General features: G+C 50.0%; 2 protein-coding genes across 3 annotated transcripts in view; both read left to right on the plus strand.

Moving 5' to 3' along the window:
* HOXB3 (homeobox B3) overlaps positions 1 to 10001 on the plus strand; it is a 41624-nt gene extending 31623 nt beyond the window's left edge. Inside the window, exons 3-5 of one of the 2 annotated variants that reach the window (XM_023204370.2) lie at positions 3272 to 3359; positions 6526 to 6859; positions 7704 to 10001. In XM_023204370.2, the coding sequence (XP_023060138.2) occupies positions 6631 to 6859; positions 7704 to 8539 (1065 nt within the window). In that variant the 5' untranslated portion in view covers positions 3272 to 3359; positions 6526 to 6630 and the 3' untranslated portion in view covers positions 8540 to 10001. Of the gene's footprint in view, positions 1 to 3271; positions 3360 to 6398; positions 6860 to 7703 lie in introns of both variants that reach the window. The other variant, XM_023204368.2, reaches the window with a different exon arrangement.
* A 3868-nt stretch (positions 10002 to 13869) lies between these two features.
* Positions 13870 to 16240, plus strand: HOXB2 (homeobox B2). Its single transcript, XM_023203942.2, has 2 exons — positions 13870 to 14377; positions 15153 to 16240. Exons 1-2 carry the CDS (start codon positions 13990 to 13992, stop codon positions 15833 to 15835), a joined length of 1071 nt encoding a protein of 356 aa, XP_023059710.2. The 5' UTR covers positions 13870 to 13989; the 3' UTR covers positions 15836 to 16240.
* The last annotated feature ends 6302 nt before the right edge of the window (positions 16241 to 22542 follow it).

The raw sequence follows: 22542 nt of genomic DNA on the forward strand, positions 1-22542 counted from the left end.
CTCTTCTGTATTTCCAGTCTGCTCCGAAATCATGGCTTCACTCTCAGGGATGATGAGCCTTTCTCCCGCTTCTCTTTTCCCAGACCCCGAAGTCTCCCCTCAGACTGCTCTGGCCTCCCCCACCCCAAGTTCCCTGCCCAAACTCCTCACTACCAGCCTTTGTCCCCTGAAGTTTGAAAAGCCCCTGGCCAGCAGCAACACCTCAGTCCAAACGGGGGCCCTCAGGGGTGCCCGTTCCACCCTCCGTCCTCCACCTTCCCAGCCCTAATCAGAGGGCAGCCCGCCTGCTGGCCAGAGACCTCTGAGAAAGGAAGAAAAAAGGCAAGACAGAAACTAAACTGGGATCTAATTGCCTCCCAAGCATTCCAAATGGGCGCTGTATTCCAGAATTAAGAAGCCCCCACTCCATCTCCTACCGCATTTGGGGGTGTATGTCCGCTGAGATTTTCTCCAGGTTCGTTTTCTTGCTTCTCAGTCCTCATTTTCACTCCCACCCCACTATGCCCCACTGCCTTCTGTAGCCCGAGGGACCACAAAGGGTTGAGGAGGCTTGGGGAAGGGAGGGGTCTGCCGTTGTCTCTGGAACACTCCTCCACCCCCAGCTCAGCTCCAGGCCTGCTTCTCCCGCAGCCAGCCCGCGGCTGACTGGGTGCCTTCTGGACTCTCGTATTATTCCTAGAGGCAAAGCTGCGCAGTCCCAAAAGCGATGAAGTTCTCCTCTTCTCTGTTTTACAATGACCTTCTCTAACCCAATGATAGTAACAGCTAGGACAGCAGAGTTTTGAAGTACATTCTTGGCTTTTTTTTTTAATTTGGGGGAGTGATAGAAAAAAACCCAAAGGTACTGGTTTCTTTAAGCTTCTGGCAACCTCCCTGGCCTGAGTTACCGACCCACCAGGCTCAAAGTTTCATGGGGTCTGACCTGTATGTCTCTATCCAGTGTAGAGATATCAGGACAGACATTTTGCAGCCACATACTCAGGCACCCCTAACAGGTCTCTTTGGGGGTCCAGGCTGGCTTGAGCCCCAAGTCTAGGTCTGACTTGGAGGTTTTCTTTTCTTGATACTACTAATGTACACAGAAAAATACTAATAAACACAGAATAATAGCTACTAATAAACACAGAAAAATAGTTCCCACCCTCCATCCTGAAGTCCCCCGACCGGTGCTTCCCCCCAGCCATCAGCTTTCTAGGTAGGAGGTGGGGTCCTCAGGACATTACATTCTGAGGCAAGTGGCTCCTGTTGCTGGAGGGCAGGAAGGCCACAGGTACCCCCAGTTTATCAGGGTCCCCAGAAACTGGCTGCTCCAAATCACCTGGCCTGACTTAGCCTTGCCTGGAAGAAGTAGGGGCTGGAGGCCAGGGGCCACTCCCTATCTCATCTCAAAGTAGAGCCTGTGAGTGGGGAGAGAGAGAGAATGAGGGAAGCTTTGCCAGACACCGCCAGCCTATGCTGGAGGGGACACAATAGCTGGAAGTCAACTCTCACCTTTGTTGTCCCCAGTCCCGTTCCCTCTCCTGGTGCATCCAGATGGGAGAAGGCAAAAGCTAAGTATTCTAACCAGGAAATCACAGGGTAGTGCCTTATACTACCTTACATGAAGTTAAGAGAACCAGTTTTCCAAGCTGCCTTTAGAGAAGAGGGTCAGCTTTCTATTTCATCCCCTAGCTCCGAGTCAGCAGTTAGGTAGAGTTGCAAACACTCCTGCTTTGGTAAATGTCCTGGTGCTCTTTTTGTCTTTTCTTTCCTCCCGGAATGACTATTCCCCACCCCCTGTCCCAAATCTGCAGACACCTACATTTTTGGCTCCTGTCTTCCTCCTACAGGCCTCCTCCTTGCCTTTTCCTGCCCTGCTCAAACACACCCTAAGAAAACTTTAGCTTTTGTGGCCTTCCTCACTTGTGCCAAGAGTCATAAATCTTGCAGGGCAGAGAGAAACAAACGGCGTTGTTCTGAATAATAATAATAACCATCTTCCGTCTCTTCTGCCAGTGCATTTAAAATTAAGCCACCCTGCTAGTTCTTCTCTTCTTAGAAGTACAAATGTCCTTATCACCTCTTAGCCCCTTCTGCCTATCCGGAGGTGAGAATCATAACAGAAACTTCTCTGTAAAGTTCTTTCAGCCTGTCTACTGCCAGCCAGTCTGGAGCTCAAGCTAAAACACAGAGTTCTCCTTTTGTCACCCTTTTCTCAACCCTCCTCCCCCTGCAAGATGTTCTGGGTTTTTAAAATCATCACTCACCGCTCGTTGTCTGTTCTCAAAAAGAAAAAGGGGGAGGGGTGTTGTTGTTGTTGTTGTTGTTTTTAAAGGTCTGGTCTTTCCCTCTCCCTCGGTTAGTGACTGGGCCTGGAGATTGGGGGGAGATTTGGGAGGAATAGAGAGGGTGTAGTGGAGGGAAGAAGACGGGGCTGTGGACTCAGAAGGAGGGAGCCAGAGTGTGAGGGTTGGAGACCCAGCCACCAGTCCCTGAGGAGCGAAACTACTTTCTAAAAAAGTCCTGGTCTTCCAATTGCGAATGAGTGCAGAGGGGCACCCGGCACCCTCACCCTCCAGGCGAGGCCTGTCTTTGACTCAGCCTCCAAATGCTACTTCTCAAATTAGCATAATGGTTCACTAGTGGGGTATGGGGGGGAGCTGTGAACTTCACCGCCCTTCCTTGCCTTTGCTCACCTCTTCCTCCCTGTCCCCCCAATCTAGATTTAAATTTTTACCCGTTCTTAAAAAAAAAAACAAACAAAAACCCTCCCTTCTTTCCTTCTCACTCTTTTTTTGGGGAGGGGGGTATTTTAAAATTTCCCCCCTTCCCCATCACCACCATCACCTTCCCTCCTTATCAGGCATCTAAGCTTGCTAAAGGGGGAGAGGTGGGGGGGGGTGTGTGAGCTTGTGTGTGAGTGAGTGAGTGTGTGTGTGTGTCTGTGGTTTTTTTTCCCTGTGCAAAAGCAGAGGCCATTGTTACGGAGAGTAGGGCGTACCAGTCTTATAGGGCAACCACACTGTGGCGGCTTAGCCCTGCTGGAGCCCGGAGCTGGATTCTGGCGAGCTGAGCCGCCCGGCACCTTTCGGTCTTCTGCTTTTTTTCCCGCTCCCCCACCCCCTCCCTCCTGCGTACCCCTGCTCCTAAGCCGAGTGAATTGAAGCGGACGCCGCGCGGCTCCTCTGGCCGGTCTGCCCCTCGGGCTCCCCAGCCGGGGTGGCTTTGCGGGGCGGGGGGGCGGGGGGCGACGCAGCTTTAAACAGTGGTCTTTTTTTCCTTTGCCTTCAAGGAGGGGAGATTTCTCGCCTGCCGCTCGCGCTGGGGCTCGATGTGAATATATATTATGTCTGCCTGTTCTCCCCTCGTCGGTGGCTAAGGTAAGCTGGACTGAAATAGGCTATCAGTTTGTGAATGGCGGAGAGTATGTCTCAATGATTTATGGCCCATATGACTCCAATCTCGGTTCAAGAAGAGTTCACAAGCTTTAAGCTTCCTTCCACGCAGCGACTCTCTCTCTCTCTCCCTCCCTCCCTCCCTCCCTCTCTCTCTCTCTCCCTCTCTCTCCCTCTCTCCCCTCTCTCTTCCTGCTTCTCTCCTCTTTTCTCCTCTCTTTTCTTTCAGCAGCCAGATCCAGGGCTGAATTTTCTCCCCGGCTGCTAAGAAAGTCTCAACCGTTCTCTCTCTTCCTTTCTTGTTATTTTATTTTTCTTCCTCCCATTAATTTTTTTAAGTCCTGGAAGATGGCCTATCCCCTCTCTCGGGGCTTCCCCAGCTATTGTTAGTCTCCTGGCAGTCCCTGGGGTGCGCTTGGCAAGGTGGGGTTCTTGGGGGGGCTCATCTCCCTTCTCCAGTGAGACCCTGGGGGGAAGCCGGCAGCCACCGTCTCCCTCCCTCCCTCCCGAGGAGCCATATGGAACCAGAATTTTTCCAACATGGAGGCAAGGGAAATAGATCTGTTTGGCTTGGTAGAGCTGTTCCCCACCCCCTCTTGTTCTGGATCCCAGATCTCGGGTCCCCTCGGCACCTTTTCCTCTTCCCACTGTCCCGTCCGCCAGGCCTCGGCGCTCTCCAACCCGGAGCCCTGCTGAGCCAAGTCCCGAAGCGGAGTTTCTAAGGCGCTTTTTAATTCGGTTACCTCCGGCTCCCAAACTTGCTGCTGCCCGCGGGGCTCGGCCCTCGGCCGGCTGGTGTGCTGGGAACCTGTCTCCGATAACCGTTTTGGTCTCCTGATCGCTTGCTCTTCTTCCCCTCCTTGGGCCATCGTAGGTGGCTGGTAGGTCGTCGCCAGCCGCCGCGGCAGCAGCGACCGGCCGAGGCAGCCTGGCAGCAGCAGCCAGGGACTACCCGGGTGCACAAACCTTCCCAGCCCTGTCTGCACCACCGGCGGAGTCTCCATTCTTTCCTATCGCGTCTCTGGCTCCTTCCCTTTCCACACTGGCCTGGCCTCCGTCCTGCGATGGTTTGGGGTTTATTGCAAGGGGAGCGGCAGGAATTTCGGCCCCAGGCGTCTAGTTAAATTATTGTTTTATTATTATTACTATCATCATCATCATCATCGTCATCATTATTATTGCTGTAACAATCATTTAGACTAAATAAAGCCAGGGCCCAGCCAGCCAACCCCCTCCAACGTTTTTATTTCATTCTCTTCTCTATCTATTAATAACAACCACAACTAATGCCTGTTAATTAATTCCCCCTTCAACCAGGGCTGCTCTGAAGCTAATTTTGGTTAAATCAGCAGAGGCTAATGGTAATAATAATAAAGGGATTGGGTCAGCCTGGTCAATTGAACTCTGGTTCTCCCTGGAAGGACCTGCTGCTTTGCAGACCCATGTGTATTTCCAGAAACCAGTCCGAACTCAGGGTTACACTGATTCCTTTTTGAGTATAAATCTGTGCCATGAAGAAGGGGATTTATGTGAGGGAGGGACTTTCTTCACCTGCACTTCTTTTATTTTATTTTCCTATGTTTAGTTTTCTTTGGAGTTGACCAGCTAGGCTGAATGAGATTAAAGTTTTCCAAACGCACATGGCAGTATGGAGGTTTTATGAAAAGTGGTGGTGAAGAGTTGGGAGAGACAGAGGAAAAAAAAATGCAGTCAGAAGTTTCAGAACAAATACACAAAATCCTATGTTAGTTTGAATCTTTATTTTTCTGGCACACTTTTAAAAGGCTGTATTAAAATAGTTATTATTATTATTATTTTTGCCTCAGGGAACCTCAGTCAACAGGAATACCTCTGTTTCTAGCCCAGAGAATAATATTGTTAAAATTGCTTTGTTGATTATTTTCCTCGGGAATAACTTTCTCTTTTGGAAAGCACTTTCCCTGTCTCAGTAGAAAAGTCTAGCAATTGTAACTTCTTGTTTCTTATTTTCTTTGGGGGAAATCAAAGAAAACAGACTGTGAAGGAAAAGGTGGGAAAAATTAAGTCTCATGAAAAAAAAAAAAGAGAGGTCGGGGGAGAGACCTGGGCCAAATGGTCACAGCACCAACTGGCATGGCCCAGGAAATGGAAACAATCCTGCTCCATTTGGGGGCCCCACAGGGCCATTGGCTGCCCAATCCCAGGTTTGCCTGAGCAAAGACAGGAGCTGGAGGTGGTGGTACCTGCAGCAGGGCCATGGACAGATGAGTCTCGGTTCAGCTGACTCTTGAGGTTAAAAATCCTCAGGAGGTATCTAGGTCAGGCTGTTGTTGTCTTCCTGGTGGGGGAGTGGTGGGAAGTGGAGAGGACACCTCACAAGAGAAGCTTCTCTGACTAACTCTCCTGCATGTCTTTTTAGGAGATCCTTTGGTTTCCCTTCAGGCTAGACTTTGCTTGGGCAAGAGACCTAAACCGACTTGGAAGGAGGCAAAGGCTGGAAGCACAGAAGCCTCTGGGCTCAGAGGAGGGTGTTGATGATGCTTTTATTTTGGAGTCTCCTAGTGTCCCCTCTCTTGAGCCATCTTATCCCAGAGTTGGGGAGGAAAGAGAGGGAGAGAGAAACTAGGGGAGGTGAGGGGCTAGTGCACAGGCAGGAGAGAAGCAATGGCTTTTGCCATAGATTCTACATCTGGGCAGTCTTGAAAGGCATATAGTATTTATTTATTTATATTTTTAGTGGAAATGAAAACTGGTGGGCTTTTTTTTCTCAGCATCTGCTTTGGAGATGTTGGGGAGGGGAGAAGAAAAAACTCTATTGATGTCAGTTCCCTTTTCAGTTCCTAAGATGGATTCGAGCCCCAGTCCTCTTCTCCGCCTTGTGTCTCTTCTCTCGCCCCGCAGGTCAGCCGCTTGGAACAGACCCCGGAGGAAGGGGGCAGAGAAGGGAGGGTGTTGGGGGGGTCCGGCGTGTCACGTGACCCCCAGGGTTGCCAATGTCCGGTCCTGAGGGTATCAGGCCTTTCCAAGTTGCCACCCACTGCCCAGGCCTCACCCAGCGATGCAGAAAGCCACCTACTACGACAACGCCGCGGCTGCTCTCTTCGGAGGCTATTCTTCGTACCCTGGCAGCAATGGTTTCGGCTTCGACGGCCCCCCCCAACCCCCATTTCAGGCCACCACGCACCTGGAGGGCGACTACCAGCGCTCAGCGTGCTCGCTGCAGTCCCTGGGCAACGGTGCCCCACATGCCAAGAGCAAGGAGCTCAACGGCAGCTGCATGAGGCCGGGTCTGGCCTCTGAGCCCCTGCCCGCCCCGCCCGGCTCACCCCCGCCCAGCGCCGCACCTACCAGTGCCACTAGCAACAGCAGTAATGGGGGCGGGCCCAGCAAAAGTGGTCCCCCAAAGTGTGGTCCCGGCACCAACTCCACCCTCACCAAACAGATATTCCCCTGGATGAAAGAGTCGAGGCAAACGTCCAAGCTGAAAAACAGCTCCCCCGGCACAGGTACCAGTTCTCTGCCTTCCTTGTCCTCAGCTTTTGTCCGAGCCAGGAATGTCACTGTTATTCTAGCACCCAGCCCCTAGGCGCCCACGAGGCTGCCTGGGAACAATATTAGGTGGCCGGCGGGTACATTTTTGATACCCCCACCCCCTAATGACCCCTGACCCCGCCAACACCCTCCTCCCTCTAGCCGCCCTCCACCGGAGCTTCTGAAAGCTCCAGAAGGCCAGGTCCGTGGCCTCAAAGCTCTTCCCAAGGCCACAGAGCCAAGACGAGGCTCTGCCAAGGAGGATGCAGAGTCGTCGAGGATTGATGATTATTAAGTATGATTACTGTGGGTATTAATCACAATCGCTCGGACGGCCCGGGGTCCCGGCCTCCAGGCACAGCAGCCTCTTCGTGCCACTTTTTGCCCACGAGTGTCCAGATTACCCCGAGGGTGCTCCTCAGTCTCCCATCCTGTCCTCAGGACGGGGTGGGCAGGGAGGGGAAATGTCTTCCCTGACCTGGAATTGGGGATAAGGGGGAGAAAGCACGCACGGGAAAATCCAGCCCTAAATAAATGGCCATGCGGCTCTGTCTGCGTGACATGATCAAATTTTCATAAGCTGGGGCAGCGAAAGGAGAACAGGTCTCTTAATAAATGCCACTATTATAGAGTGTCCGCTAATGCGACGGGCGGTGGGGTGTGGGAGTGAGGAGGAGGCGGGGACGCGAAGGGGAGGGCGGCGGGGGCTCCGAGTCCAGGCCTGGATTTATTAAGAAACGATGCATTCAATTTCGGCGTGTTCAGTAATTATCTTTTATTTCATTTTCTCCCCTTCCCACCCCTCCCCCTCGAATCCAGCAGAGGGCTGTGGTGGCGGCGGCGGCGGCGGTGGCGGCGGCAGTGGGGGCGGTGGCGGCGGCGGCGGGGGAGGGGACAAGAGCCCCCCGGGGTCGGCGGCGTCCAAGCGGGCGCGGACGGCATACACGAGCGCGCAGCTGGTGGAGCTGGAGAAGGAGTTCCATTTTAACCGCTACCTGTGCCGGCCTCGCCGTGTGGAGATGGCCAACCTGCTGAACCTCAGCGAGCGGCAGATCAAGATCTGGTTCCAGAACCGGCGCATGAAGTACAAGAAGGACCAGAAGGCCAAGGGACTGGCCTCGTCGTCAGGGGGCCCATCTCCAGCCGGCAGTCCCCCGCAGCCCATGCAGTCCACGGCCGGCTTCATGAACGCCTTACACTCCATGACCCCCAGCTACGAGAGCCCGTCCCCACCCGCCTTCGGTAAAGCCCACCAGAATGCCTACACGCTGCCCTCCAACTACCAGCCTCCTCTCAAAGGCTGCGGCGCCCCACAGAAGTACCCTCCGACCCCGGCACCCGAGTATGAGCCGCACGTCCTCCAAGCCAACGGGGGCGCCTACGGGACGCCCACCATGCAGGGCAGTCCGGTGTATGTGGGCGGGGGCGGCTACGCGGATCCGCTGCCGCCCCCTGCCGGCCCCTCCCTCTATGGCCTCAACCACCTTTCCCATCATCCTTCCGGGAACCTGGACTACAACGGGGCGCCCCCTATGGCGCCCAGCCAGCACCACGGACCCTGCGACCCCCACCCCACCTACACAGACCTCTCCTCTCACCACGCGCCTCCTCCTCAGGGTAGAATCCAAGAAGCGCCCAAATTAACACACCTGTGATGGGAAAAGGCGGACGAGGGTTAGGAGATGGAGAGAAAGAGGGAAACTATGGAGCTCTGGGGGGCAGTCTGGAGGTCTGAAAGAGGGGCCACGGAGGTGATAGGCAGGCTTCCTGGTCAGAACCGGCCTGGAGCTTCTTCCCCTCCCCCTGGCCTGAGAGATTGCTTTTATAGTCCACCCCTTGTTCCATCTGCCTGCCAACCCATCGGAAAGGAATCCACAGCAGATTGGAGATGACCCTGTCAACCCCAGGGCTCCAGCACTACCAAGTTGGAATTCTACGTCCTGGAGTGGGGTAGAGGAAGACGAGATAGGATGAGGCAGAGAAGCACATTTTACAAACCAGACAGGATGGCTAGGCCATCACCAACCAACGGACTTACCTTACATCTTTGTAGGTAATTCCCCCCAAATCTTGATTTTTTTCGGTTATCCTTTAAAAAATAAGAAAACACATTTCAAACCCAAAGGGCACAAAGCACGTTCCCTTCCAACTTTCCCAAAACCTCAAATTTGTTCCTATTTATTTGAGGTTTATTGAGGTATCTACCCCCTCCATTTCTAGCCCCAGGTTTTTCTGCTCTAGGACATTAATATCTATACATCCCACCCCCATCAATTACAGTTTTTAGAGAGCTCAGGGATGGTGAGAGATCCTGAAAGAGCTGCCTATATTATAAATTATATATTTTTTTCTTCTAAGGAAAAGTGTGTAGGCTAGGGCAGGCAGGTTGCTAGGACTGAAGGTTTGCCCATTCTGCTGCCTCCATCTCAGCTCCAGCTACATCCCCCTCTCTCCACAGCAAGCAGTTGGTGACGTGAGGTTCTATACTTTTCTTCTGTTGCTCTCTTGACTTAACGTGAAAACAGGGTATATTTGAACAAACTGTCTGTCCCAGGCAGGGGCTGGGCAGGGCCTGCATGCCTTGCTCAGCCTCCTGACAGGACACTTTTGTTGCACTTAGAGTTTACATTTTAATGGATGTAAAAACAACTGTGAGAGATGTCTGGGCCTGCAGAAGTCCAGCATTGCTCAAAAAAGCGTGTGTTCTAGTGAACATTTTCATATATATTTATTGGTTATAGCCTGTTAAAATATTTTCTTTTTTGTATTATTTATCCCCCTACATTATGTATTTATATGAGGGAAAAAAAGGAAAAAATTGTACTTTTTTAGTATTTACTTGTTATAAAGGACATTGTGTTTCCTGTCATGTAAAATCAGCTATTTTAGTTACTGTTGTACTCTAGAAAAGAGCTGTAGATTTATGTTAAACTCGTACTTATGACAATTGTAATTAGTTCTAAAAGGCATGAACTCAGCTCCTGATTGTCACTGTATAGTCCTGAATTTGTAGAACTAGAGTTACTTCCCTCTTGGAACTTTCTTTGTTCTTCAGTAGTTACTTTTTTCCTTACCTAAAAGGGTTGTCTGTCAAACAATTCTTGAATAAACTTTCTGTTATCAATTTTATCTTGTCCTGGTGGTCCAATTTAGATAGCAGAGCAAGGCTGTTGACTGCCAAATTTCCCCCAAGGGAAGAAGGACAAGGACATTGAAGACCCTTCCCTGTCCTTTTTGTCCACTGCCCAGGTTCCTGTCTCCCCCTTGATATGTCTTAAGTTTAAATACCATTTTCTCACTCATAAGAGCCTGTAACATTTTGCCAACTTCTTTAGCTGTGGTTTAAGTGACAAGTTGGGAGAAGTAAGGGGGACTCTTGGGTGTTCTCTGTAGGTTTTTCTGTCTGGCCTCTATGCCTCTAGGTTTTTCATTCATTGACCTTTCGTCTGTTAGCGCCTTTGGCCACAACCTCCATGCACCACCCCCCACCCCTTCCCACTACCAACAAGAAAATCTGGCCGATTACGGTTTCTTCCACGAAACCTAAACTTCGCAATCCTCTTCCGGAGCTACAAAGAAGATGTCACGTGACCCGAAGCCCAACCACCATTGGGTCTAAAATGAAAACAAAGAAAAATGATTAATCTAAAAAAAAAAATCTGAGGACTAGACTTCTCAGGTCAAACTTTAAAACTAAGTAAAATTAAATCACTAAATAAAACTCGAGGCGGAGGGAGGGGAAGCACATTTGATTTCCCCTGCCAGAGAAAGGGGAAGAGGAGGGTGGGAGAAGCTATTGGATCTAAGCGTAAGTAAAACGGTCCCCAGGCTAAAGTGCGGCTCTGTTTCCACCATCCTTGGGAAAACTTCATTTCTTAGTCGTGGTTCCATAAAAGTTTTATCACATTGGAGTGAGAATAGAGAGGGTCTGTCAAAGATGAAATGTCACCGCCGAGTCGCTGGAGCCGATAAGAGCGAGAAGACAGGGCGGCTGAAATATGGAGCTAATTCGTTGAAAGAGAAGCGATGGCTGCTTGCTGAAGAGCTGCATAATTCTAATTGTAAGCGATGTGCCTGCATTGCTTAATTAGGAGCATATATTTGGTGGTAGTCATGGTGGGGGAGTGAGAATCGTTCCAGGCCCTGCCTTAAAGTGAGGGCTGATTTTCATTTTTATGTTGCATCCTGGCAGTCCAAGGTTAGTAATTATAGTCTTTATGCAACAATAAATAACAATAAAAAAGCAACCTGAATTCTACACCCTCCCCCTTCCCCACCACCAAGTAGGATTTTAACTGGACTCGGCTCATCCAAGCAGCAAGCAATTTAGCATTGGGTCAGGCTATAATTTAAAGGCATAAGAGCGTGCAAAGTTTGATTGGGATCAAATAACGCTCAAGGGTTTTTCTTTCTTTCTTTCTCTTTCTCTCTTCTTCCCTGAATAACACTTTCTGAATGATATAACTAGATGAAGCGCCATGTTTGATTCTGGGGGTGGGTTGGATTGCTTATTTATCTAGCAGGAAAGAGGCCAAGAAAGAGAATTTAGCTTAAGTTTGAAAAACAGAGCTTTGGCTCAGAGCTGGAATTGCAAACAAGAAAAATAAGAACCAACTTGGCTTGGTGTTCCCTATCCTTCTCTTTGGAAGATTCCAGGCGCTCAGCTAAAGCAGCCAAAGATGAGGGTAAAATATCCTTGCTGTAAAATTCACAGCAGGACAGGGGGGCGGGGGAGAGATGTCTCTGAGAAGGAGGGTTCTCTTGGCCCCTTTTAACACCCAAGTTTTCCGCTGTTTGCTAATCTGGCCATAAAACTTGTCAGTAAGGGTTAGAGAGAGCTGTATTTCCTGCAGGGACAGTCTCTGCCCGAGTTGCCCAAGATAAGCTCTGGATCCTTCAGCCAGCTGGAGAAGCTGTTGCTAAACTTTCAGAGGTGTTCAAGGGGATGGCCAGAGGGAGAATCCACTCTCAGGCCTCCCTGCATGACTTCCAGACGCTGCTTACTATTTGAATTCTTCTATGCCCCATCTACACCTCTAAATGGCAAAAATTGTTTTATTTGGAGCCGAGTTGCACACTACTGTCGCTGGCCACTTTGCCCAGGTCAGAGCAGCTCTCTCTGTTCTCAGCCCTCCAGAGCATGCCTCCCCGGTCCCTGCAGCCCCCACCTCCAACTCCCCTTTCTTCACCCTCCGCTCCCCCACCCTCATGCTTCCACTCAGACTTTTCTGCTCTTCTTTTTAAATACTCACCACCACCCACGCAGATGTTACATTGACAGAAAGTTTCTAGTTCCAGCTCCGGGCTCAGTTGCCATTTCTCTGCTGACCAGCCTTCTCCTCCTGGCTGGGCTGCAGGGAGAGAGGAGGGGGAGGGGAGGCCAGAGCCCTGGGAGTTCTCCAGGCAAACTTTCCACCCAACTTAACGCTTTCTCTCTGTCCCCATTTCCCATCTGTTTCCCAGCTCTCCCAGAATCACCTTTCTCTTTTGCACCCCCCCCCCCCCCCCCCCCCCCAGGCCTTTTTAAGGGATGTGAAATTTTGGCTGTTCCCTCTGCTTTCCCAAAGAGCCAAATTCTTTGATGCAATCGGAGGGAGCTGTCAGGGGGCTAAGATTGATCGCCTCATCTCCTCTCCGTCCCTCTGACCCACTTATTTAAAAATCTTCCCCCAGATCGACTTCTCATTTTCTGCTTTGAGGCCTAGTTTCCCACCAATTGCTTGGGGCTCAGAGTCTTGTGCCCTCTTTCTATAGTAAATTACAACACTCTAAACTTCAGACTATCTTGGTCTCCTCAAAATAAAATAAATTTTAAAAGCATTTCCCCTCAGGAGCCAGAAATGGAATATCATCTCAGTGGTCATTATTTCCACCCGCACCATCTTCAGGGAATTCTTCCTTGTCAGGGATTTTTTTTTTTTTTAAACTAGCACAATGGCAAAAACGGGAGGGAAAGTCTCTTTGTCCTAAGGGAAAAGCTCCCCACCACATTCATGCACACACATACGCTGATCTGAACTTTGAGAGTGCTCTAAGTTAAATCAGTGGCTACCTCAGTTCTTGTTCATGTCCCTGGATATGGATACAGATACGAGCTTGAGGCTTGAGTGGGTACATGCACATCTTAGACTCTGCTTGTTTTCAGGGGGAGGGGGGTGTCACAGAGAAGCATGGATGCCTGAAAGGGAGGAAAGCAGGGGGACATAAGGGGAAGAGGCAGTGCCGCAAACACTGGGCAGAGAAGTGAAGCCAGGCCACACAGCGATGGAGGCCAGAGGCCCAAAAATGCCCCTCATGCTCCATCTCACTCTTATGTGTCCGCCTGGGAGTTCCTGTCCATTTCCCAAGATTTAACTGTTGCTTTTGGAGGGTTAACATGGGGATAGTGGTGCTGATGATTATAAATCTCTTTCTTATTTGCACCTTAACACTGACCTTTTTCAAAGAGTGGAAGCCTCTTTCGACTCCCTCTTCCTCCAACGCAGGGATCCTCACTCATCTTTTCTTGGGGAAGGGGAGAAGGGAAGAGGATGCTGCTGGCCACGTAAGCCCAAGCCACGTAAGGAAAGCCTTAATTTACTCTATTAAAACATTTGGAAAAGAGGAAGGTTTCTCCCTTAGAGTCTCTTCTTTTCCAAGCTTCTGAAACCTTCTAATCTCGGAAAGGGATGAGGAAGTGGTTTCTCTAGCTTTTCTGGAGAAAGGGAGGCACTGGGGAGAGAGTGTGTGAGGCACTGGTGTAGGAATGGGGGCTCATGGTGTCCAGGTCATGGTCCTCTGGTGTTTTTGAATCAATTAAAGCAAATAATGCTCTCTGTTTTCCACCAGGCCCAGACGAGCGATTGGCGGAGGCCGGTCCCGTGACCACGAATTCCCTGTAATTTCGCCGGAGTCCTGGGTTTAATAGAGAGAGTCCCCATACGCTTGTATTTATCAGCAATATACAATTATAAAGGCCCAAAATAAAAAAAAAGAGAGAGACCGAAATCTCCCCCTCCCAAAATCGCTCCATTACATAAATCTGGGGGGGGCAGGAGGGGGGGTCCCTTCCGATCCTCCCTCCTGACGCCCCCCCCAGCAGCCCCCTCCCCCACCATTGAAAGCCATGAATTTTGAATTTGAGAGGGAGATTGGGTTTATAAACAGCCAGCCATCGCTCGCCGAGTGTCTGACTTCCTTCCCCGCTGTCTTGGAGACATTTCAAACTTCATCAATCAAGGAGTCGACATTAATTCCTCCTCCTCCTCCTTTCGAGCAAACCTTCCCCAGCCTCCAGCCCGGCGCCTCCACCCTTCAGAGACCCAGGAGCCAAAAGCGAGCCGAAGATGGGCCTGCTCTGCCGCCGCCACCGCCGCCGCTCCCCGCTGCCCCCCCAGCCCCCGAGTTCCCTTGGATGAAAGAGAAGAAATCCGCCAAGAAACCCAGCCAATCCGCCCCGTCTCCTTCCCCGGCCGCCTCCGCTGTCCCGGCCTCCGGGGTCGGATCGCCTGCAGGTCGGTAAGCGTGGTGGGGGTGGGGTGAGGGGCACCTAGAAGAGGGGGAGAAAAAGCAGTGGAAGGAGGTTGAAAAAAAAAAAAGGTGGCAAGCCTGTTGGGGTTCCTTACCCCGTCCATTCCTGGGATGGGGAAGTAGAATATCCCACTGGGGGTCAGGCCTGGCCGCTGCCAGCGTCTTTTTTTTTTTTTTTTTTTTTTCTCCCTCTCTCTCCCTACAGCTGATTTTGAAAGCTGGTTGGGGAAACGCCTTTTTTCTGCTAGAAGAAAATGATTTGATTGAGGTTTTCACCCGTATCTGTGTAGGGGAATGAATATGTTGTTGCTGGGATAGACTATAGAAGCAGAAAAATATTCGGTCCTTTCTGCCCCAACTCTAGAAGAGGAAGAATTCAGAGCTAGGAAGGAAGAGGGGTGAAGAACAATCTTTATGACCCTCGCTCCGGTTGAGTTGGAAAGTTCCGAATTGAGGGGTCCACTGGGAGGGCTTGGGAGGGGGATCTGAGGTTCCGGCGCCGAAGGGAGCCGCTCTCCGCCCCCTGCGTGGCCCGTGGGCGGCTCTGAATGCTTTGCCCTGACCAGGGCCGGGGCTGTCGACTAGGGAGGGAGAGAAGAAAACCCAAAAGCCGTGAAAGCGAGCCGCTGTGGGGTGGGAGCGGGGGTGGGGTGTCGAGGAAGGGGAGAGGTGATACTGGTTTTGGCGGATGGAGTAGTCCGAACTAAGGTTGGGCTGAGTACACGGCCCGCTTTGACGCCCAGCTTGTTTTCCCTGCAGATGGCCTGGGACTGCCAGAGGCTGGTGGCGGCGGGGCGCGCAGGCTGCGCACGGCTTACACGAACACACAGCTGCTGGAACTGGAGAAGGAATTCCACTTTAATAAGTACCTGTGCCGGCCACGCCGCGTCGAGATCGCGGCCTTGCTGGATCTCACCGAAAGGCAGGTCAAAGTCTGGTTCCAGAACCGGCGCATGAAGCACAAACGGCAGACGCAGCACCGAGAGCCGTCGGATGGGGAGCCTGCCTGCCCGGGCGCCCTGGAGGACGCCGGCGACCCTGTCGAGGAGCCCGCGGTCAGCCCAGGCGGCCCCTCCGCCTCGCGGGCAGCGTGGGAAGCCTGCTCTCACCCGCCGGAGGTGGTGCCGGGGGCCTTAAGCGCCGCGGACCCCCGGCCTTTAGCCGGTGGCTTAGAGGGCGCGGGCGCGCCGAGCCCTGGCTGCGCGCTGCGCGGGGCGGGCGGGCCGGAGCCGGGACCATTGCCAGAAGATGTCTTCCCGGAGCGCCAGGATTCGCCTTTCCTTCCCGACCTTAACTTCTTCGCGGCCGACTCCTGTCTCCAGCTATCCGGAGGCCTCTCCCCTAGCCTACAGGGTTCTCTCGACAGCCCGGTCCCCTTTTCCGAGGAAGAGCTGGACTTCTTCACCAGCACGCTCTGTGCCATCGACCTGCAGTTTCCCTAACCCGTTTCCTCCTCCCGGTCCTTTCGATCCCCGCGCTCCTTGGTCATCTACTGGAAAAATCGAGCCTCTCCCACCCCCAGTCGCATAGACTTATGTGTTTTGCTAAAATTCAGGTATTACTGAATTAGCGTTTAATCCACTCCCTTTCTTCTTCTAAAATATTGGGCACTCGGGCATCTTTTAAAATTCACACAGAAAAATTCCGTTTGATAGACTCCTTCCAGTGAAATCTCAGGAATAATTAAACTCTAGGGGGACTTTCTTAAAAATAACTAGAGGGACTTATTTTCCTCTTTTTTATGTTTTAGACTGTAGATTATTTATTAAAATTCTTTAATAATAGGAAAAGGGGAAAGTATTTATTGTACATTATTTTCATAGATTAAATAAATGTCTTTATAATACGAAAACGAGTGTTTGTGTTGGGACTTAACCTTTTTCCCCGCGGCCCCAAGGCCGGTCCTCACCCCTCCAGGACCTGTGCGAAGTTGATTCGGTTCAGCGGCCTATGTGGCAGCAAAGCCTCCTGGGCTGGCGAAGTCCGGGTGGTACAAAGGTGACCCGATTGATGGCCGCTTCGCCCACGGCTCTGGCAAGAGTCGGGAGTTTGCAGGAAGCTCGGTCACCTCCCTGCCCCTCAGCAGAGGGCCTTTGGTCCTGAGCGGGTGGTCCTGGGGCCTCTGTTTAGAAATAAAGGTGGGTAGGTGGAGGGAGAAAGTATACAGCCAACAGTGGAGGGTGCAGGGAGAGGAAGCCTGGGGGACGGGCTTTGGGGTCGTGGCGGGGGCAGAAGTTTCCTGGGATGGGAAGAATCCAAGGGCTTCCTTAGACTTCTTGCTTCTTATGACCGAAGCCGGTGTAGGGCCTTTTTCTGAACTCAAGAAGCCTAGGGACGAGAGGCCTGGGGCTTGAGCCGGGCCTCTTTGGGAGTTGTAGGTGGCTCTCCTAGGAGTGGAGTGGAGTCGGGGATTTTCTCTGGAAGCAGGGCACCGCACCCAGGGATGGTAATTGCTTCCAAGTGGGTAAGAAAAGAGGCCAGCTGAGAAATGTGGCGCTGCCGGGACACCCACGGACTCTGGGGCTTCTGGGCTCTGGGGGACCATCCGAGAAGCAGCAGGGCGAGAAGCCCAGGGAGGCCCGGCAGCGTCGCCAAGCGCTGGACCTGCAGGGAGAGAAGGAGGAGCGAGGAGAGTGGGAGTGAGACAGGGAAGCAAAGACGATGCTCAAAATGGCGCTGGAGCCGGGCGGCGGGCAGGAGGGGGCGAGGGAAGAGGCTGTGGCCGCCATGACAGCCGTTGCGGGAGGCGCCGGCCCAGCCGGGATCTGCCCCTGCCCCCGCCCCCGCGTCCTCCCTGCCGGATTTTCCAGAGGCCAGGGAAGAAGGGGAGCCTGGGAGTCCCACCTTCGTTTTTGTTTGTTTGATTTTTTTATGTTTAAAGTGAGCTCAACGGACGCTGAGGACGCGAGATGGAAAGAGAATCGGGTGGGAAGGGAAGGGAAGGAGAGCGGCGGGTCTGCGGGCCTGGGTGTGCCTCATCCAGTCTGACTTTTGATCCTTCGCTGTGGGATTTGAAGCCAGGCCAGAGCTTTCTCTAAATGCAGACCCACCTGTCTTGACCAACAACTTCATTTTCCATATCAACACCATGTCCTGTCTATCCCCCACCACAGCCTGCCTGGTTCCTTGTAAACCTGGTAAGCGGGAAGCAAGGATTGATCTCCCCCATCTGCCCCCTGGTTTGTTCTGGGAAGGTGGAGATTTAAAGGGCTCCGGAAAGCCATCCATCCTCCTTAGGTTTCCTTAATATTTCTCCCGCTCAGAAACAGACACTGCGGGGCTATCTCCCCGGCAGATGTTGCCCTTCTCAAAAAGCAGTTTATTTCCTGGGCCTCCAGACTTTCCCCTGGACCAACAGGACCGGGATTTAGAGTACCAGATACCCAGAGGCAGCAATTGTCAGGATAAGCCAGGAGCCAACATAGGTTGTGACACAGAGGACTAGACAGGCCCTTTGCATAGTTTTAAATGGGTCCCTCAGTGTGGGAAGTACACACATCTTAGTTAGCTGGAATTTAATCCCTTAAACTGTCTTAATATAGATTTCATCTCGTGCATTAAATAATCTTACATCATGTTAAATTGCACTTATTTCTCTCATAAATAAATTAATATAGAACAATTAGATGTGTTATAATAATAGCGTGTATCTTAGTTTATTTTCCCTCATAAAACATATAGGTATGAAATAAATTCAATATATTAAAGTAATAATACACAGCTTATTGGCTTGTGTGTTTATTTTCCCCATAAATAAGTGAATATACAATATATTAAAACAACGCTATACATCTCATTGGGCTGCGTGTTTATTTCTCCATAAAATATGCCCACAGGCAGTGTTTAACATCTTAAAAATCATAGCACACAAGCCATCTCTACACTAGCAAAATGAACAGATATTTCAGCTGGGGCTTTGATTTCTATGGATAGTCAAACTAGATAATTTGGTCTAATTAAAAATGCTCTTGCAGCTAGCTATAGCAGGTTGTTACAAAGATCAAGAATATCAGAAGGATCTTGCTAATGGCCTACCTTCCAGTTTCTTTGGTCAAAAGGAGAGCACCCTTCCTCAGTGCCAAAAAAATGCAGAGTTGGCTCTGCAGGAGAGAATTTCTATCCCCCATCATGGTTTGCAGCACTCAAGGGCATCTGATGCACCAGTTCTCTGGAGCCTGGCTGCTCCATGGACCAGCAGCATCAGCACTACCTGTGAGCTACTTAGAAATACAGAATCTTAGGCCCCTGAATCAGACCTACTGAATCAGAATTTGCAGTTTAGCAGCTCCCCAAGTGATTTATATACACTTAAAATTTGAGAAGTACTGCTAGATCATAATGCCACCTTGCTTTCTGCCTTCCTCCATGCTTCAGAATTTTTGACTCACTTTACCTGGCCCCTGGCTTCCAATTCTCCTAATCCAAACCAGTAGCTCAAATGGCAGGGAATCTTTGTTCCTGCCTGGGCCTGCATCAGTCCTGATTCCTTCCTGCCAAAGTAGTGGGGAGCCAACCAAAGGCTCAGTGTACCTGTTTAAATTCAGAGACTTTGGATATGCTAGGGGTGAGAGTTCTTAGTCCAGGTATTGCCTTTGGCTGATTATTGGAGAGGAGCTGAAACTCTTTTTACGGGAAACACACAAGGTTGCTGTCTCTCTCCTTTCCAAATTTATGAAACTCACCATCTCTGATGATACCACAACAGAATAAAGAGGCAATGCATTTGCAGAAGAAAGTGACTCCCATTTTCAGTTTCCCCACCCAATTCAGATTCAAGGGAATGCCTGGCAATTTGGGATTCATAAAGGATTGCAATTTAGGATCCCTGTGTTCCAGATTAACTTCTTTTCCTTCTTACATCTCTGGGGTCATCCTTTTTAGCTTGAGTTTTCCCAGTTGGCCGTGGAGAAGTAAGAGGAAGAGGGGTGGTTCCCAGATAGAGCAGCAGACCCCAGTGGTGGTGGCAGATTAGAGGGCAGCTCCAAGTGGCTGCACTCACTTATTCCATCCTGACTGGGGCAGGGTTCCTCTTGGGTCAGGACCAATTGTGAGTGGTCTGTAGCACAGAGTGGTTATAAATTCGCTGTGGTTGGAGTGGGAAGGTTTCAGTACAGCCCGGAAAGCTGCTGGTCAGTCTGCCCTGCTCTTAGTGAATCATTCTTTTAAGAAGCATGTCTCATTAATATTACAGTGAAAGCAAAGGACCATTAGACTGAGGAATTACTTGCAATCATGATAACCCTGAGTCATTAAAAAAAAAAAGTTAACTTATGCCTGAACAAGTCTCTTCCCCTTTCTGGACCTCAGTTTCTCTATCTGTGAAATAAATGGAAGAATTAAATGCCTCTAATGTACTCTACATTAATATATATGTATATTCTTTAGTATATATTATTTAGTCTTCACAAACAATATATTAACTGTTTATTATGGTTGATGTCTTGTGCTCTTAAGTAATTCTTGGTGTTTGACAATGACCTACCCCACATGAATCTGGTGGGGGCAATTTTAACAAATTTTCTTTTATTTTTTGAGATAAGGTCTCACTTTGCCACACAGGCTGGAGTGGAGTGGTGCAGTCACAGCTCACTGCAGCCTCAACCTCCTGGGCTCACGTGGTCCTCCCATCTCAGCCACCTGAGTAACTAGGACTACAGGTGCAAGCCACCATGTTTGGCTAATTTATTTATTTATTTATTTATTTTTGACAGAGTCTCACTCTTGTTGCCCAGGTTGGAGTGCAGTGGCGCAATCTCAGCTCGCTTCAACCTCTGCCTCCTGGGTTTAAGCAATTCTCCTGCTTCACCTTGCTGAGTAGCTTGGATTACAGGCACCTGCCACCATGCCCGGCTAATTTTTGTAGTTTTAGTAGAGACAGGGTTTCGCTATGTTGGCCGGGCTGGCCTCAAACTCCTGACCTCAGGTGATCTGCCTGCCTCGGCCCTCCAAAGTGCTGGGATTACAGGCATGAGCTACCGCGCCAGGCTGGCTATTTATTTATTTATTTTTGAGACGGAGTCTTACTCTGTCACCCAGGCTGAAGTGCAGTGGCAGGATCTCAGCTCACTGCAACCTCCACCTTCTGGGTTCAAGCGATTCTCCTATCTCAGCCTCCCAAGTAGCTGGGACTACAGGCACCTGCCACCACACCTGGCTAATTTTTATATTTTTAGTAGAGATGGGGTTTCACCATGTTGGCCAGGCTGGCATTGAACTCCTGACCTCAAGTGATCCGCCCGCCTCAGCCTCCCAAAGTGCTGGGATTATAGGCATGAGCCACCTCCTCTGGCCTTTTATTTATTTATTTTATTTATTTATTTTTTACGGCTAATTTTAAAATATTCTGTGGAGACGATATCGCACTGTGTTGCCCAGGTTGGTCTTGAACTCCTGGCTCAAGTGATCCTCCTGCCTCAGCCTCCCAAAGTGCTAGGATTACAGGCGTGAGCCACTGTGCCTGGTCAATAAATTTTAATTAGTATCTTTACACCAATAATCATGCATTTATCTTTATTTAAATGAGTAGAGAGTGAAATCTTTTCAACAAACAGGTAATTGGGTGCGGTGTTGTCTGCCAGGTGCCCGGTATTCAATAAATATGAGTATTGGCCGGGCGCGGTGGCTCAAGCCTGTAATCCCAGCACTTTGGGAGGCCGAGACCGGCGGATCACGAGGTCAGGAGATCGAGACCATCCTGGCTAACACGGTGAAACCCCGTCTCTACTAAAAATACAAAAACTAGCCGGGCGAGGTGGCGGGCGCCTGTAGTCTCAGCTACTCGGGAGGCTGAGGCAGGAGAATGGCGTAAACCCGGGAGGCGGAGCTTGCGGTGAGCTGAGACCCGGCCACTGCATTCCAGTCCGGGCGACAGAGCAAGACTCCACCTCAAAAAAAAAAAAAAAAAGAGTATTAAAAAGTATCCTAGCCAAGTTTTCCTCTGACTTTCATCCTCTGCCACCTCCCCCAACATTTGGTCAGTTTACTCTTTTTGGTTTTTGGTTTTTGTTTGTTTGTTTGTTTTTTTAAGTAGGCCATTTCATATAAAAAGAGCCACCAAACTTCTTTTTTGACACGATGTTCTAGACTTTAACAGTCCCTTTCAGTTATGTTTAATCTTGTTGCTGGGGCATCAGAGCATAGGCACAATTTCTGAGACTCCCTAAAGAGCACTGCTGAATTCACCTACCCATCTTTCACCCAAGTCTCTGACAAGCACTTGCTGGCCCCACTGCAGATCTTCTTGGGATGTGCTCTCTGTCCTCACTTTGCAGAAGGTGGTCTGTAGGGCCCCACTTCATCCTCTGCCTGCTGAGGCTAATTATAGCCCAGATCCTCCACTGACCTCTCCACCCCAGCTCTGCCTATCCCTCTTCTCTCCTCCCAGCCATCCCTCTGTCTACACTCAGGGGTAAGGTAGATACTTAGTGCCAGGAAGAGATCTTCCTCTTCAGAGGAGAGAGTGAATAGTAAAGGAGCCCTCTTAAAACTTTCTCTCCCTCGAAACAACTGCAGAAAAATTACAGTCTGTACAGTCATTCAGACCCAAATTCAGCTTGATCAGTAATTGGCTAAGATTTCCAAAGCAGATATTTTGGCCAAAAAATCTATTGCATTTAGATACATTCGATTAAGTAGAAAATTATTTTAATTCTTCACGTCACTCTAACCTTTCCTTTTAGAAAGATCCCAATCATTATTTAATCATGCTCCCAGTTATTGACTCCAGATGGAAGTTTACATCTTGTTGATCTGTCTAGATTCCAGAAGTCAGGTCCCCTCTAGGATGGACAGTTTCCAAGCTAAATCCCTTAAGGAAGAAGAGACAACATCCTCCCTAGAAAACTTTTCCCCAATATTTGGAAAATCAAGAAGTTCTTTCTAATATCCAACCACAAACCTTTCTGTTGCAATTTTAATAATTTGGATTCTTTATAGGTATAAAATATTAGGCTTTGGTTTTCAAGAAACAAAATCGTTTGCCTAAACAGAGCCAATCTTCTCAATTCTCAATGAAATTTGCATATGATAAAGTACATATTATATTGTATAATATATGATGTTTGTTACATGAAAATATAGCCTAAATGCTATTCTCCTATCACATCTATCTATCTATCTATCTATCTATCTATCTATCTATCTATCTATC

This window comes from Piliocolobus tephrosceles, chromosome 16 (genome assembly GCF_002776525.5).
Source record: "Piliocolobus tephrosceles isolate RC106 chromosome 16, ASM277652v3, whole genome shotgun sequence".
Lineage (NCBI taxonomy): Eukaryota > Metazoa > Chordata > Mammalia > Primates > Cercopithecidae > Piliocolobus > Piliocolobus tephrosceles.

Coding starts and splice junctions, on each gene's coding strand:
- HOXB2 (XM_023203942.2), top strand. CDS start 13,990: ATGAATTTTGAATTTGAGAGGGAGATTGGGTTTATAAACAGCCAGCCA. Junction 14,378..15,152: donor CGGGGTCGGATCGCCTGCAG/GTCGGTAAGCGT, acceptor TTTTCCCTGCAG/ATGGCCTGGGACTGCCAGAG.